This window comes from Camarhynchus parvulus, chromosome 12, assembly GCF_901933205.1.
Source record: "Camarhynchus parvulus chromosome 12, STF_HiC, whole genome shotgun sequence".
Lineage (NCBI taxonomy): Eukaryota > Metazoa > Chordata > Aves > Passeriformes > Thraupidae > Camarhynchus > Camarhynchus parvulus.
In genome coordinates this window covers 17,636,400-17,654,323 of record NC_044582.1, presented here as the reverse complement: position 1 = coordinate 17,654,323, position 17,924 = coordinate 17,636,400, and the positions used below count along the sequence as shown (strand labels likewise).

The 17,924-nt window shown below is 42.5% G+C and overlaps 1 protein-coding gene across 7 annotated transcripts in view; it reads right to left on the bottom strand.

Moving 5' to 3' along the window:
• CHL1 (cell adhesion molecule L1 like) overlaps positions 1-17,924 on the bottom strand; it is a 129,609-nt gene that overhangs the window by 8,164 nt on the left and 103,521 nt on the right. For 6 of the 7 annotated variants that reach the window (XM_030956549.1, XM_030956548.1, XM_030956550.1 and 3 more), the window contains 10 exons: positions 17,297-17,421; positions 15,101-15,202; positions 14,691-14,888; positions 13,481-13,551; positions 10,314-10,536; positions 9,003-9,118; positions 8,642-8,846; positions 8,291-8,413; positions 6,964-7,143; positions 318-479 (listed from right to left, as the gene is read on the bottom strand). In XM_030956549.1, the coding sequence (XP_030812409.1) occupies positions 318-479; positions 6,964-7,143; positions 8,291-8,413; positions 8,642-8,846; positions 9,003-9,118; positions 10,314-10,536; positions 13,481-13,551; positions 14,691-14,888; positions 15,101-15,202; positions 17,297-17,421 (1,505 nt within the window). The remainder of the gene's footprint in view (positions 1-317; positions 480-6,963; positions 7,144-8,290; positions 8,414-8,641; positions 8,847-9,002; positions 9,119-10,313; positions 10,537-13,480; positions 13,552-14,690; positions 14,889-15,100; positions 15,203-17,296; positions 17,422-17,924) is intronic. The other variant, XM_030956551.1, reaches the window with a different exon arrangement.

The following is a 17,924-nucleotide window of genomic DNA, read 5'->3' as shown; positions in this document are numbered from 1 at the left end:
GCAAAAGAGAGAGAGGCAGAAGTGTCCCCAGTACATGCTGATCACCAAACTGGCCACTTATGGGTTTTATCCCAGCTGCCCTCTCACATTGCACAGGTTTGTGAAGGTTTGGGATTGTTCCAGGCTGTTGTAAAGCACAGGGCTCAACCAGGATCCCGGGATGTGTTTGTGCTGCCATGGGATTCAACTGCAAAGGGCCAACCTCAACCCCAGAGCATGGAACGATGAGTTTGGGACACTCACACTGCACAGGAACCTCAGCATGGATTCACATGGAAAAACAAACGTTCAGCACCTCGAAGGGCTTCGTGTCTCACCTCTCCCCCTGGTCTCAATTACATCTTCAAAAATGCTATTGTTATCCACCCAGTTCTTAGTCACTAGGCGGATTGTGTACTCAGTGCCAGGCTCAAGGGCCTCGCTGGGCTGAAACTTTGGGGTGGGCTTTACCGCGTCTGAAATCCTGCCGCTGCCTTTACCTACGGAATGCACACAGCCAAGGCACAGGGTTAATGGCATCCATGGACAAGGAGCCTAGGAAATGCACAGTTACAAGTAACACACAAACACAACAAGGAATTTTAAACATTTGGCATCAGGCAATCTGATTTTCCAAAGCAAAAAAAAATAAAAAAAAAATACCCCCAAACATTCCCCTCTGTTTGATTTTTAATGTTCCATCAGATGAAATCAACGGCAGACCAGAGTAATCCTGATGTTCAGGAAGGGGTTTGTACATCTCCCAGGATGAAAGTTAATATTGATGGGGGATTATGGATCTGCCTGAACTAATGCCTGCTTAAAAAATTACAACTTGCAAATGGGCTTGCTTTGTATGGATAATCTGGGGTTTGATGCTTCTCCCATTGAACTGAACTCAGCAGGGAAGCACAGACAGCTTGTTAGCTGGATATGGATCCTTATATGTCTCCCAGAAAAAATTAACAGTGGGATTTGTGCTTGCTTCTCTCCTGACAGTGATTTTCTGTGTCCTTTTAAATTCAACAATGCCTGCACAAAGCACTGGTTTAGAAACAACTCAACAATTTGCCTGTAAATGGACATTTAGGCAGTTAAGTGTTGCTGATGAGTTTAATATTTGATTAGGAAAAGGTAAATTCCACTAGTTCTTGTTATGGAGCCTTGTTATTTGCAAAACACCTCCTGTAGCCCCATCTGCATTCAGATTGTGGGCATTAAATGAGATTTTTCAGAACAGCTTTTGTGGAAAGCAGGAGAAAGGGCATTACACAGTTGGCAATCACTGCCTGGACGTGAACAGCCCACTCAGCAAACTCAGAACTGTGTGTGACATGGAGGGATCTCTTACAACATGGAAAGAGATGGTAGGAGAGCAATTTGGGGGGGGCTGCACTTAATAAAAATAATTCTTGAATTGTTCTCAGTCGCCTGATTTGCCTGTTTTGTCCAAAGCCATCTAAACTAAGGCTTGAGCACAAAGTATAATCTGAAAACTGCTCGGCCAATTAGCACTGACAGGGGAGGTCATTAATGCTCATTAATACTTCAACTAGTAAACAAGCAAAGCAAGAAGCTGCTGGAGATTAAGGCTGAGTTGACAGCTGAAGGGAAAAAAAGAAAAAAAGATTAAGATAAATCCAAGCACAGTCAAAGCAGCAGTTCAGGGTAAGTTTTTAAGGCAACTCTCCACGTATTACAATAAGCAGTTAAATGAGCAGACCACTGGGACCAGAGAGAACACATCCAGCTGAAACACTGCTGGTACTGAAGCACAGCTCATTAGCATAAATTAATCCATCTATGGGTAATTTTTGCTAAATGAAGTACGTGAAACCCAGCTATAGTTTTAAATCAAACCGAAAATTAGGCAACAGGATACCACAGGTACATTTTAATTACATGCTCTAAAATCAAGGCATCAGAAAAATGGGAATATTATCCATAGAGCAACAGGAATGAACACAAACCTTCAACCCAATGTCTGTTAAATACCACTAACACTTGTGCATGACATGGAAACTACATGACCCAAAGTGTTCACACCAGCAGCCTCCTAAGGAAGAATTTCTCCTGAATTCCTGGGAAGCAAATCCTAAACCTTAAGCTCCTGCCAAGTGGTTCGTGATGCATGTTCTTAAACCAGTTTTACCAGTCCCTCTCTGCCCCTTATTTTTTCCAGCCTCCTTCTGAACCATCAGCTCTTTAGAGAAGCAGAAAGAGGGAAATGAGATGGCTGAAAAAATCTCTTTTTCTGTCCACTCATGGCTCAGCTCTGTCTGATGCTGCAGCTGCCCTGGCACATGGAGCAGCTCAGGGCTGGGATGGACATCTTGGGATGAGGATGAGCCCAGCCGAACCTGGCACTGGGGGTTTACCAACAGCTCTCCATTTAGCATCTCCTATCCCAAAACACTCTTTTTTCCTTTAAAACTCAGAACAGGTGTCCAGAGCTGGGTGATTATGAGGTTTCTTTCCATGCCATTTCTTCCTGGTCTGTGTGACACAGCCAACAGGGGCCCTGGAGAGCAGAAAGATTTGCTAATGGGGTGGGTTTGGTGGCTGGAATAGAAAAAGCAATGTGGCCCCCTGAAAAATAAAAGCAAAGTTACACAGATAAGGCAAAGCTCCACATTCTGGAAGGCCAGGAACATCCTGAAAGCTGCAGGAATTAGCTGCAGAAAATTGAAAGCAGTTGGGTTGGGTTTTTAATCTCCAATAAGGGAGAAGGGGCATTAGTAATAAAGGCATATCACCAGCACTTCTCATCTTCCCCCACTATTTATCAGCCATACCATGGGACTTGCATGAACATTAAACACTGAACTGCAATTTTACAATATTCCTACTGGGCTCCAAGATTTATGAGGAGAACAGAACACACATTTTTCATAGAAGCTTATGGTATAAAGGGAAAAACAATAGAAACCACCCCCGAAGATTTTCCAGAGTGTTCTCCAAAAGTTAGTACATCTGTTATAAAGTACACTTATATAAAAAAACCCTGGCAGTCTGAGAGCTAAATACTAATTGTGGGCAGCATCTTAATTTATAACCATACCTGTCTAAATACATCTGTTGCAATAAATGCAAAGTTGAACTTCCATTAATTTTCCCCTGCTGCTTGACTGTTAAAAATGTATAAATATGCACCACAAGTATCCTTCATTTTCAGGGCTTTTCAGTGCAGGAGGTAATTCATGTTAAATTTGGATTATTTTATACTACAGAGATTAGCAAACTTGTTGTATGTAAAGTTTATTGAGAAAAATGTATAGGTGAGGTGATGATCAAGAAATTTGCACAGATTTAATTAGATTTTCTAGATTGTGTGCTAAAAATTAGGTTTGCTGCTAACAGCAGCAGTGGTTACATATAGGAAAAGTATTTTATTATTCCTTTTCCACTGTGCCCATGGCAAAAGAGAGCTGAACCCACATGTCTTTGGTCCTGAAGGATAGGAGCCTCTCCCTAAGATTTTCCAAAACCCTTTGGGAATTATGAGCCAACGGCCACTGGAATGTAATGAAATTGGTGAACTTCTATTTCCTGGCTTCTCTGGAGAATAAACTTACAACTGTGTGGCTTCATGTGGATGAATTTCTCATTAATGCTTGCATTTCTGGACACACAATGATAATTCTCAACATGTAATATGTGTTTGGCAGTCCCCGAGCAGCACTGGTGACAAGATGAAAAGGAGCTTTGTGTTAAAGAAGGGCTGCTACATTAAATTAATCTTTTTCACTTCTGGAAGAACATTATTTTGTGTTATGTTTCTGAGGGCTAATGATCTTGGGGAAATTGACATTTTCAAGGGGAAAATTAATTAGTTTGGAGGTCATTTAAGACATACTGCCTGAAAATATGAAGACAGAGATTATAGTCATTTTCTAAGGACAACATACCTTCTTCTGTGGAATGAAACCAAGATGAAACCACAGAAATTAAGCTGTTATTTATTTTGCAATACAATCCAAAATCCCCATTTGCTCAGGTTCAAGAATAATTTTATCAAGAAGTTATAAAGATCTTAGGTTGCCTATAAGGGTTTAATTTCTGAGTTATTTTCCCTGTACAGATTTCTTTTTAGTGGTGCTACACAAATCCTCACATATATTAAATAAGGAAATTCCCTTTTCTTTCTAATTCCAGACAACAGTAGCAGGGATAACTGCAAATAAATTAAGGAAACAGCAGTGATGGAGATAAGTAAAAAAAATAAAATGTGAATGACTCCAGAGCTGCCACCTCAACATCTCCACTTTCCTGGCAGATTGCATTGTGAAATTCTGAAATACCCATGGCAAATGCTGAATTGCAGCACTGGAAGTTTCCAAAGCCTTAAAATGAACGACGAGAGCTTTATGGGTTTATTATTAAACTGGAACAGGGTGGTTATAGAATCACTGAATCAACCCCCAAAGAAACGTGGAGTGCTCCATCACGGAGTTTCATTTCAGAGGGCACCACATTTTATATCTGTCATTTATGTGGGTCATTTGAAATGATAAACTTTGACTTCTGGAATCACTCCCCTCCTTCAAAAAGAGAGATTGTTTTAATTTTGAGCAACTGCCTCGGTCCCCAAACCACAGCTTAAAACCCCAAGGAGGTCACTGAAAAGAGTGATTTTTAAATTTTTTTTTCAGCCTATCATGTTTAGGTGAAAAATATCTGAAGAATTTAGCCAGCAAATAATGACACAGAACTCTAATGGCGTCTCAGTGACAGATGCAGTGCCCTAATTTAGGGTGGCTTGAAAAGCAGCAAGGAGCACACATAAATCATAGAACTGAAGCCTTGCAGCTTTCATTAATTATACTGCTCTAGTCTAAGAAATATTTCACAAGAATCAGGTGTTGCCACCGCCGAAACAGAGTTTAGGAGAGTAGAGAATGAGAACAAAATGAATGTCAACATCTCTAAACCATGACAAGGTTACTTCAAGGAGTCAAAACACATTATTCTGGTTGCCCAATGAAGGCCAGAAAAGGCAGTTAATGAAGGGAAATGGGGTATTTTTATCTTGGAAAAAAAAAAAAGAGATATTTTTCTTTTCTTAATGAGGAATAAATCATGGTGATTAATAGTTGCTACCAGTGAGTACCTGTATCCTATAGTGAGACTGGAGGCCAAAAGAGAGTTGAGAAGGAGTTTTACTACTTGGGAAAACAAATGGCAGTTCCTGACTGGATGTGGAACTGGGACATGCAGGTTTAAAACACATTTTTCCTGTTTTACGAGTAACTGAAAAGAATTCTGCAACTTAGAAGTCCAACAGCACACGGGCCATTTTTCTATTTTCCATCAACATTGCTGCACACTGTTATCTTTGCTAAAAATGATGCAGTCAGGACTCTTTTGCTTATCACATTCTCTTTCTCCTTCCCCAGGGTAAGTGCACAGCAATGGTGTCTGATTAATAGCAAGGAGCTGCTCCTCAGTGCTGTGGAGTTCTTAGACTTGCTGAGCACAGTACATTTTATTTCATTTCAGCTGAAAGTGAAAGATGAGCTATCATAGAGTGCTTGGGATTTTTCTCTAAATCACTGAACATCAGTGTTTCAGCACAGGGTGTAAGTGGCAGACAAACACTTACTCCTGGTCTCTGATAAAATAATCATAAATAATGGAGCAAATGCAGTCAACTTGATGTTTATCTGGATTTTCCATGTCAAACAGCTGACCCTAATGTTGCTGGCAGTCCCCTATCTTCATGCATGGGCAGAATTTTGTTTTTACAGTATTACTGAGAAAAGATTATCTGCATTTTCAATTTTCTGTTCGTGCCTGAATGCAATTCACTTATTCCAGCATGGCTTGAGGAGTTGATGGGTGGGAACAGAAACAGGACTGCACAGCAAAATGAAACAGATGAGCTCTACTTCCCTGAAGAACACCATGGCCACATTAAAAAGCCCATTGACTGCTCTCAATGGCAAGGAAAACAAACTTACTTCCCCTAATTACAAAGGAAATGTCAAGCCTGGATTCTTCCTGATGGATTTTTCTGTTACAAAGCAGAGTAATGTAGAGTCCCCAGGCAGGTGCAAAGGAGAACTCTTTACTGCAAAAACCAGGCCTTTTAAAGCAGTTAGGCCATTATCAGCTGCATTTTATTTAAGCACAGCAAATGCAATTCAACCAACCACCATAAACCACAAAGTGAGCACGTCACAGTTCTAGAACTTGTTTTCCTACCTCCAATTCAGCTGAGTCACTTTCCCACAGTTCTTTTCCACTTAGCCAAAGCAGCAGTCCCTAGCCATGATTTTACAAGGGTAACAAAACCCTAATTTTGTAAGGTTTTACCTACACACAGCATTTTTCCCACTATTCTCAGAGCTCCTCCACATGGAAGCAGATTTTGTGAATTTACTGCCTTGGGCCAGCGTCAGCTCCAATTCAGCTGAGTCACTTTCCCACTGTCCTTTTCCACTTAGCCAAAGCAGCAGTCCCTAGCCATGATTTTACAAGGGTAACAACGCCCTATTTTTATAAGGTTTTCCTACACACAACGTTTTTCCCACACACAACGTTTTTCCCACTATTCTCAGAGCTCCTCCACACCGACGTGGATTTTGTGAACTTACAGCCTTGGGACAGCGTCAGCTCCAGTTCAGCTGAGTCACTTTCCCACAAGTCCTTTTGTACTTAGCCAAAGCAGCAGGCCCTACCCATGATTTTACAAGAGTAACAATGCCCTTATTTTGTAAGGTTTTACCTACACACAGCATTTTTCCTGCTATTCTCAGAGTTCCTCGACACCAACGTGGATTTTGTGAACTTACTGCCTTGGGCCAGGGTCAGCTCCAATTCAGCTGAGTCACTTTCCCACAGTCCTTTTCCACTTAGCCAAAGCAGCAGGCCTTAGCCATGATTTTACAAGGGTAACTAATTTTGTAAGGTTTTACCTACACACAACACTTTTCCTTCTATTCTCAGAGCTCTTCCACACGGAAGAGGATTTTGTGAACTTACTGCCTTGGGCCAGCGTCAGCCCCTCCTCGGTGGCCGCCTTCCCGCAGCCCTTGGCTGTGCAGGCTTTGATGTAGAACTTGTACTTGGTGCTGGGGCTGAGCCCCGCCAGGTGCCAGCTCAGTGCGGAGCGGTTGGCCACGCTCACGTTGCTCAAGGCGCCCACCTCGTGTGTCTCATTGACTGCAAGGGAAGAGCATCTGGATCAGGATTGTATTTGCTGGGAAATGTCCCAACAAAAGCAGGAATGATGCAGTTGACTCTGAGGCAGAGTGGAAATTTTCCAGAGTGGAAATCCATTTTGATTAGGGCGAAATGTACATCTTTGAGTTAAGTCTGTAGTTTGAAAATATAGATGTTTGGTCTGACTGCCTGTTCTCATAAAAAGCCTAGGCTCAGAGAAACTGCTTCAGTGAAGGACAGAGGTAAATAGAGAAAAGACAGAGAGACAGAGAGACTGCTACGAGAGCAGGTCAATCTGACCCAGGAATTCTTTCTGATAAAGAAAAATTAGCAGCAAATGTCACACAAAATCTGTAAAAACGAATACGTATAAACCTATTGGGAAATTGCATGCATATGTATTTGAGAGGGGGATAAAAAAGGATCTGGAGTTCTTTAGATAGATCCACTCTGCCCATAATCAGCAAAACCAAAGGGAAGATCTGGATGCAAAGGCATGTGAGCAGTTCTGCTATCAGCAGGAAGAAGTGTAAAATACATGGATGATTATTTTTTTTTAAAATAGGGCACAGACTCATCCTTTTCCACCCTCAAAGTAAAATACACTGAATTATCACCACACCACACAAGTGGTGTTGTGGCAGTCTGGGCGAAGTACTGGGTCTTGCCTGAGGTTGTTTTTGTTTCTCATTTCTTTCCTAGGCAAGAAAGAAAGAAATCCCCTGGTGTTTGGTTGTTTTCAGTGTGATTACTCAACACCATGACTCAGGTGGTCCTTTCTGTTTCTTCTGAGGCACCTTAGGGGGGAGAAACTCCCTGACATAATGTGCAGATCTACATTAGTGTGGCTTCGTAGAGTGCTCTCATCACAATTCACTGTGTATTAAATGAGCTTCACTCCAGTAAAATGCACCTACAATTTATGGGTCTTTTTAGCCACTACATTAGGGGTAATTTGCCAATATGAATAATAATTGAATCAGCCCATAAATGTGGGACAGGAAATGGCAGGAATGAGAGCTTCTATGGGAAAACTGCACGGAAAACTGTAGCCTGCCCTCTGGCAGCCTCTGTGCACATCACACCTGGGAGTTTTCCTTAATTAATCCTGCTCCAATTCTGAACTCAAAGCAAACAAGGCACATACTTATCTGGTACTGCAGAATGTAGCCCGTGAGGTGGCCATTGGCTTTCTTGGGAAGCCCCCAGGACAGAGTGACTGAGTCCTTGTCAAAGTTCAGGATCCTGAGAAAACGTGGTTGTTCAGGGACTGGAAGACACAGGGATGAGCTTTCAGAGGAGAGTGAACAGGTCTGTCCCTAAAAATTCTTGTTAAATGAGGATATAATTTAGCTCAACACCCACAGCTCCCCTTTTGAGTGAAGTGCTCTACAAATAGTGGAGTTTTTACTACCACCTTAAATAAGGGAATCAACTCACCTTGTCCCACCTTGTTTCAATTTATGTCCCTCCATCCCATATTTCCCTCTTGTCTTACCTCCTTCTGGAGTTTCAAAAACCACAGAGGAGCTCTCAGGGCCATCTCCTCTGGAGGTGAAACCCGAAACTGTCAAGCGGAATTCACTGAAGGGCTCCAGGCCAGGAATCATCCCATACTTCCTCTCTCCTACAAACGTCAGGAAGTGTTTCTCTGGGTGATGCCTCTTTCCATCCAGCATGCTTCTTGTTTTCCACCAGTTCACCTGCAAGGAGATTGGGATTTCTATAACAAATTATATTGTACGGGGATGAGCATGATCATGATCTCTCTCACCGTCCCAAAAATGAGAGATTGCAATCTGGGACTCATTTAATAATTTATTCAACTATATACAAATATTTGTAGAGACATTTGTAACCTTGTAGCCTCTTAAGTGCCCACGAACTCGGTCCCTTGGTATCCCAAACCAGGAGACTTTGACCAGGGTGCTGTTCACGACGTCCACCGTCACGCCCGAAGGAGCAGCATCTGGAACTGTAAAAACAAAAGTCCCGGGTGTTAAAAACACTTCCAAGAGCCCAGATTCACACTGTTCACAGCTCCAGGGCTTGGCTTTCCAGCTCCAGCTGTGCCATTTCATGCAGTCTCACTGCAGGCAAGCAAAAAGGCATTCCACCTGCATCCAGTGGGTGGAATGGGCCAATAAACATTATTTTTCTGTATTTTTCTGCTGAGGGCTGAGATACATGTGTACTGGGACACATGAATTTCTACACTAGTATTTATGATTTCCTGTTTCAAGCAATGCTTACAGCAGTGAGAAGAATAAAAAAAATGATTAACATGGCACTCAAGAAGGCAATCATAAAGGTTTTTTTATAATCAATTTCATTTTACAACCAAGCTCATTAAACAGTAGGATTTTAATCACTGCATAACACAGAGAGCTATTACAGTGCCTGAAAAAAAGGAGGCCTTGATCCATTGACAACTGAATTGCGAGGAAGATTTTCCACTGGTAGATGCAAAATTAGACTCATCACAAAGACAAAGAAAACAAACATGCTGTGGAGTTTCTTTATTCTTGTTCTCACTATTCGCCACCTCTTCTGCACCACCAGACCTTCCTGTTCCCTCCTCTGGGTGGGCAGTGGGGATTCTCCTGTCTGACCACCACGAGTCCATTTCCAGCACTGAAACTCCACTTGGGAGCCATGGAAAACCATGGGGAAGAAACCCAGGCTGGAGAGGACGACACATTCTTCAGGGACTCATGGACAAGGTAACACCAGCACATGTGGGAATGTGGCATTGTCTGCAAATTGACTCAAACACCCAGTGCCTGCGAGTTTGTCCCTGATTGTCAGAGTATTTAACTTCAGACAGCGTTAAACTGCTGGGTCAAGCGTCAGAGAGCCCAAAGAATTTTTTTCCTACCAAGTACAACCTGACTGCTACACTTCAGAGACTTCTCATGGACTGTGGCCTTCAACAAGTACTCAGACTAAGCCAACAACCGAGATTAATGAGAGCACAAGTGACCTTTCCAAAAAAAGCCCTCACACTCCAGCAGGCTGGCATCCAGGCACCCAGCACAGGTCATGTCCATGCCTCATGGAGCCCATCAGGCTGAGCACTGGCACTCCAGCAGCTTTGGGCTGCCCAATCCATCACTCCACACTCGAGCACAAGAAACCCCCATTTTTACAGGCAAATTCCTGCCACTCACCGTCCTCTCCTGAATATCCAATGGTGATGTTTGGTTCTGGGCCGGATCCTAAATTATTGACAGCCTGGACTTTGATCTCATAGGGCACAAAGGTGGGCACGTTCCGCACACTCAGAGAGTGCTTCTTCACCAGCTCCTCGTTCCAGTCCGTCTCCACACCCCGCTGCCTCCAGCTGACCTTGTACTCCAGCCCTGGCCCGTTCCTCTCCGTGGGCTTCAGTGGCTGGGGAGAATTAAAAGAGATCTTGTCTGCCCTTGTTGTAATCACCAAACAGCAGCCGAGGTTTTGAGCCACTCTAGTGTGGTGGTGTTCACAGGGGTCCCAGGACGAAGGAAGAGATGAGAATCTTGACTCCATGTTTCACAAGGCTGATTTATTATTTTATGATATATATTATATTAAAAGAAAATTATATATTAAAACTATACTAAAGAATAGAAGAAAGGATTTCCTCAGAAGGCTAGCAAGGAAAGGAAAGGAATGATAATAAAATCTTGTGATTGCTCACAGCCTCGACACAGGTGGCTGTCATTGGTCATCAAGTAAAAACAATTTCACATGCTGGGTAAACAATTCTCCAGATCACATTCCAAAGCAGCAAAACATGGAGAGGCTGAAACTTCTCAGCTTCTCAGGAGAAAAGATCATAACAAAAGGATTTTTCAGAAAATATGTCTGTGACATTCTAGGACATGAAATAAAACGATGCACATGCTCAAACCTCCATGGTAAGAAGAGAAGTTTATTTTCTGATTCCAACATTTATAGATTTTCAAAAGTGACAGTGGATTGGAGGACGAAAGTGTCACCTCTCCAATGACACTGTACACGACAACAGTCCATCAAATTTCTCCTCCTCCAGAGAAGAATGTAAAAACAGTAATTATTTGCATAAAGTGTGTGAGAAAGTTCGTTACAATAATGTAAACATCAGAAGGCTTAGAAGAACTTAGAAGAACAGGGTGACAATTTTGGAATGTGTGTTTCAGCACTGGGAGAGAAAAGGGGCAAAAACCCCAAGCTTTGAGTTTTTGCTGTCATTTTAATTTGAGGATGATTGGAACAACAACAACATGACTTCAAGATAAAGGAGGGTGAAAGGCTTGGATTAAAATCCAGATTAATTGCTAGGAGCCATATTTCTGCTTCTTACACACATCAGGTTTTGTTTTACCACAGGTTTTCCTCTGTGAGGTAAAACCACACGCCTTCAGCACTACTGAATTGCACAGTTTGGCATAAGGCTGTGTGTGCCTTTTAGCAGAGATAAAATTTGCATTTTATCCTAGAATTTTATGTAGCACAGCAAGTTGGGTCATTAAAATTTAGATTTGTTCTAACTACACACCAAATGGTTGAAATTACGCCTGGACATTTAATGTGCAACTGCTGGGCCACTCTGCTTTTACCAATCAGCTGGAGAATTCATCCCAGCAGGGCTTCCAGCTAATTAACATGAATTTATAAAATATTAGGAGATGTATAGCAATAGCTTGTCATAAGACATCCTCAAGTTGAGTTTATTTCCCTGAAAATTCACTACTTTAATTAAAAAAGTTAAATAATCACCTATCCTACCAAAAAAGCTAAACACTGGAACAGCTGTGGGTGTTTCCCACCATATAGGCTGGTTTTAATAATATTTGAATATAGGCAAATATGAAATAGATAATAGCTGGTTTGTACCCAAGAGGTCTGACAGGAAATAGCATCCAATACCAGTAGAAAGTTATTCCCCTTTGATGTTCGTCATGCACAGCGAGACCTAAAGTTGGGGGATCTGCAAAAAATTCCAACTGATCTGCTCTGCTGCGAGGACCTTTGGTATGTCTGAGGCAAAGGAATTGGGAGATTGGGCAGCTTTCTCACAGGCACCACCTCCACAGCAAAGATCCCAGGGAATGGGATTTGCAAGAAAAGCTAGAGAATTAAAAAATTCCTCCTAAAAATCTGATTTCTTGGATAGAGTTAAATTGCATCACTGCTTGACTCTTATTTTGATCTCCCTTCAAGCTGCAAATCCTTGCCTGAAAATCCCAGTCACTAAAGCTCAGCTGGTCTCTTAATCCAAAACAGGCAGATTAACATCATTCTGCAGCCTTTGTCTGTCAGAAACAGCCTGTGCAGTGCCCAGCAGTCCCTCTGAAAAGCACACAGGAAATGCCATAAATAAATGAATATCCTGTTTAACAACATGTTAATGATTCAACAAGATTTAACCAAGCCCTTCCATCCCATTCTCTCCTCTCAGGCTCAGCTTTCACTTCTACTTTTGCCCTGTCTGAGCAGTGATTATGAAGTTCCTTGTGCTCAAATCCCAGTATTTCCCAGTAAACATACTGGGTAATAAAACTCTGCATTTCATGGATTCATTAAAGTTGGAAAAGACCTCCAAGATCAAATCCAACCTTTTCTGTGAGGCAGAATTGTCTCTCCTGACCCTGGGCTAAAAACCCCATTAAAATCCAAGCCCATGGATCTTGAGGATCATCTCCTTTTGGATGCAATTCTACCCCAAACCACGACTTCCCACTGGGGAAACATTTGTTGTTCTGAGCTGGGAGCAGCAGGTTGAGGAGTAACTCATGCAAATTGTGTGTAATTCCAGCCCCAACAAAAACCTACTTCCCTCCACAGTTGTGGATATTTGTGCTAAATGAAGGAATACATAACTCAACTGCTGGCACAGAAGCTCAAGGCTTAAAACCCAGGAAATTTGAAGTCTGGAAACCATCCTCAAGACTTTTACATAATTCCTTTGATGCACATCACACGCGTTGGAGGTTTATCCACATTCCTTTAGTTCTTGGTGTAAAAATTCAAGCTAATATTCTCTTGGGCAAGGGATCTGTGGTGTTTTTAAACTTCCAGGCTGCAAGGGCAGAAGTCATGAGCCACCCATCACCTCCCTAGGCCTGACTGGTAATTTTAATTGCAGAAGCAGTTCCTTGCATAAAAGAAGCAGAGAAGAACAAATTTTGGTGAATTCTCACTATGCTTTACAGGAATTCCATATTTTTTTAATATCTTCTGAAGTCAGACATAAAAACCAAGCTTTTGAACTAAAAATGATAGCGGGGTTGAAAATGCAGAATAAATTTAAGTCAAATTCATCTTTCAGAAGAATAAAGGACCGTTCCCATAGGATTTGCTCATCTTGCCTTACCTCCCATTTCATCACCATTTCATTGGGTTCAGAAGCTTCAACTCGGATGTTCTCTGGGTTTTTATCTGGAGCTGAAACCACACAGGTGACAAGGTCAGTTTGCACATCCCATTTATTTGCATTTAGCATTCAAATGCCAAAAAGGATGGGAAATTCCCCTATTAGTGACAGACACTTAAACAAAAAACGTTCATGAGATGAATGGTTTGGATCAGCAAAGCTGATGGGACCCAAGCACGTTGTTTATGCAGTTTGGATTCCCAAGTGTCCCTGCTGGTTGGAGCCACCAGCTAACATGGAACTGTGACTTTTGGATTTGAAAGCACCAGATGTGGGGGGATTGTGAGGAAGAGATTTTTCTCCCTGTGGGGATAGCAAACAGAAGGTGCATCATTAGAGGTGCACACACAGCTGGAAAGCTGAAGAGGAACCTGAAATTGGTGCAAATGGGGAAAAAAGGAGAGAAAATGCCAAGGAATGCAAATGCTGTGCTGAACAGTTGGCATCTAAAATGACTTTCAGGGAGACAACATTTTCTGCCCCAGTGAATGCTCCGCAAATGGAGATTTTTGACAAGCTTTGTGCTCCTGAAAGACTCCCTGTAAACCCAGCCCTTCTGCAAGAACTGTTTGTCCATGAAGGTCTGCAAAGGGTGGAAAATCAGCAGAGTGAGGTGCTGGAGGTGTAGGAAAACTCAGCAGCATGGACTCCTCCCTTTGGCACCCTCAGGAATTTTATGCAGCGCAGCAAGGTGGGTCATTAAAATTTACATTTGTTCTAACTGCACATCAAATGCTCAAAACAACGCCTGGACATTTGATGTGCAGCTGCTGGGTTGCTCTTTTTTACCAATCACTGAAGAATTCACCCCAGCAGGGTTGCCATCTCATTAATATCTACAATATCAGAATATGGCTGGTCACGAGACATCCTCCAGCTGATTTTACCTCTCTGAAAATGCTCTGCTTTAGTTAATTAAGTCAATTTAATACTCACCTGCCCCACCAAAATTACTGAGGGTTATTCCACTCCACCAAACCAGCTGGGGGTAATTCCCACCACAGGACCTACTTTTAATAATCCCTGAGGCTGCCACTGAGCAGTGCAAGCTACCCTGATTCCTTCACACCCGCTGGACCATGGGAGGGCACAGATATTCCAAGAAAAGCACTGAAAATATGAATGTTTAGGAAAGCAGAGCCAGGTTTACCAGCTGGAGGGGTTGCATAGCGCAGGGATGGTTTGCTGGGCTGGCTCCTGCCCACGGCGTTGACGGACACCACACGGAACTGGTAATTCACGTATGGGGACAGGGGCAGCAGGGCTGTGGTGTCATTCCCTGGCACTCTGATGAGCTCCTGCCACGTCTCCGGCTCCCAGTGGTTCTCTTCAAACTCTATAATTGACTCTGGGCAGGAAAAAGGACAAAAAACAAAGGAAAAAAGATAAAAAAATCCAACTTAGTGCGAACAGCACAGATGGAAATGAACTTGCAACAAACAAACTGTCATAGTTAAAGTGATTAAATCTGGCCATCAGCAGGGTTTGTGTCCTGTGACAACCAGGACGTGCCAGAATTCTGAATAGCCCTAAAAAGTTATGCTGGAAACCCTTTCCTACCGTTAACAGGGCTGTTATGGCTGGCCCCAGCTTTCCAGGAGAGTCGAACGCTCCGGTTTTGGTTTTCCGAGAGCTGGAGATCTTCTGGTGGGTCAGGAACATCTGAGAAAGAAAGGAGAAGTGTCAGGAGCTCAGAAAGGTATTTCTGTTTGTCCTGGCGTTTTCCAGAGGGTTGGAAGAGCACAGACAGTGAAGATAGTGGTGAAACTCCTCCTTCAAGATGGACAGGTTGTGGAAAGTGGGAATTGCTTGGAAAGATCCCAAATCTTCTGGTGCTGATTTTACCCTTATAAACACAAAATCCTTCTGGAATTCATCTCCCTTTACCCACATTACTGTGCTTGCAACAACAGATTTTTCTTTCCAAATCAACCCCAAGATCTGCTGAATCATTAATGTGTACTGACCCTGCTCTGGGCAGGTCCAGCATCACTTGAATTTACCCTGGGACAAATCAGAGTGGGAGAAGGAGCCCCAGCTCTGGCACTTACTGAATTTGGCCTTTGAGGGTGTGAGGGAAAGGAGAACATTCAATATCCCAGGTATGGGATCTACATTAATGGGGAACTGGGAAATTCACTACCTGCCAGCTCAAATAATGCTGTCCCTACTAAACTTTTGACTGACAATGTAATTTCTTACACAAAAACCCAGTGATTTCCACCACCATGACTGTCTTTGTCATTGTGAAAAAAATTCACTCCATTCTTACTGATTTTTTCAAAATTACAATACTGAGTTTTTATCTCAGGGTACATCAAGAAGTTAAAAGATTATATTTGGATTTTTTTCCTTTTCTTCATATTTTTTTCCCTATTTCTCTTGTATCTGGGAAAATATAAGAAAAGAACAGTTTAATCTGCAGGCATGTTGCTGCTCTATCCTCAGAGTACAGCTGGTTAAAATTCAATATATTAATTTAAAGATGGTGATGGTGCATCTTAAATATTCTCACCCTTCTACATGTTCCTTAAACACACAAAAAATACTTAGAATTATTCCAACTGAATATTTATTTTACTCTCAGTTGCCCCTAATCTGATGCCTCTATTTAGTTCTTCAGTCAGCCCACCAGTCCTTGATTGCAAAAACCTGAATTTTTCACTTGGAAAATAAGATGTTGTTAATTCACCAAGACCTTTCTCATATGCAGTAAACAAGGAAAAGAGCACAAAACTGTTTTTCTTCTTCTGCAAAGCACCTTTTTAAAAAGGAATAAAATGCTTTATGAAATTTTCATCAGTGAAGTAACAAATAATCTACAAACATTTTGAATTATACAGCACTGAAGGACACAGCACCATAAATAATGTGCACAGCATCTTCCTAATTTACTATTTACTGAAAAATATCACTCCTTTAAAGTGGAAAAACATCTTGAAGGGCAGATTGACTTATTTCTTGCTGCAATCACTGCCAGCAATAAATACAAATGTAAAATGAAGCAAAAATAAAATGTAATTAAAATGATGCAAAGCTGTCAGACAATCATAAAATCACAGAATGGTTTGTGTTGGAAAGAACCTTAAAGATTATCTAATTCCAGCCCCCTGCCATGGGCAGGGACACCCTCACCTAGACCAGGCTGGCCAAAATTGTGACCACAAAGCAGAATTTTGGGTGCAATGGGTGCACAGCGCTCCACAAGCTCATCCTTTTAATTCCAAGGGGTCCTTCAGGGAGGGATGCAGGTGGTGAGGATACTCTCACAAGGCCAAGCTTGACCAGGGGGTCAAGGCTCTTCTCTTTGCCCCTGGACAATCATTCATGCTCAGGTTCACAGACAGAATTAATTCCTTTTAGGTGCTTAACCAGCATTGATCTTCTGAGGAGCTCCCCATCCAAATATTGGCCTGACAGCCTTCAAAAAACAGTCCAATTCTTGTGAAGGACTGGCCAAGGACTTCAAAGCAGCAGCAGAACATTCTTAGTATGCTCTCACACCTTCCAGCCTGGGCAACTCCTGCAGCCACTGAGCTGAGGCAAAAATGCCGCCTCACCTTGCTACAGCAAAGATGAAAATAAATCGAGTTTGTGTCAGCATCACCATTCCCAGAGATAAGGGACAGCACAGCTGAGCCTAAGGAGTGAGAGGCTCTGTGAAATTGGGTTATTGAGGCTCTGTGAAAGGAAGCAAAGAAGCGCTGCAGAGGCAACTCCTGCTGCAAGGAGCTGCAGCAGGAAAATTGACCTTACCCAGAACAATCAGCTGTGCCTCTGCCTCAACGGTGTCCAGGGCAGTGCTGGCCACACAACTGTAAACTCCCTGATCCTCCAGGAGAACACTGGATATGAACAGGGTATCCCTGTCCAGAATTATCCTGCAAGGAAAAAAAAAATGGTGATAAGGATGAGAAAAATATGTAAGATGAGTGTGACACACAGACACTGTTCTCTGAAAAATTGTTCATAATAGAACTTGGCACGGGGCACTTTCATCAAATAGCTGCACACTGGGCCTGCTACATTAAAATGTGATTGTGGCTCTGCTCTACACTGTGCTGAGGAGTATTATTTGTATTTTGTGGCAATTTAGCCTCTGTGGCTGGAGGCTGGCCTGTCAATCCTGCTCTGAAAAGAAGCCCTGGGTGAGCATCTGGGCCATAGGATTTTGGCATGTCCTTAATGAGACAAATATATGGGGTTTGTGATGGAATTTTTGCAAGATTGAGGGAAACTGAGCATTCCCAAGGCACTTGTGTCATGTCCCAAGCAGCAGGGAAGCTGCCAAGAATCCAAGGCCATGGGCTCTGTGGCACACACGGAGTTTCCATGGCACTGCCTCACCACCCTGTGAGGGCCCAGCAGGATTTTCAGCCTCTCC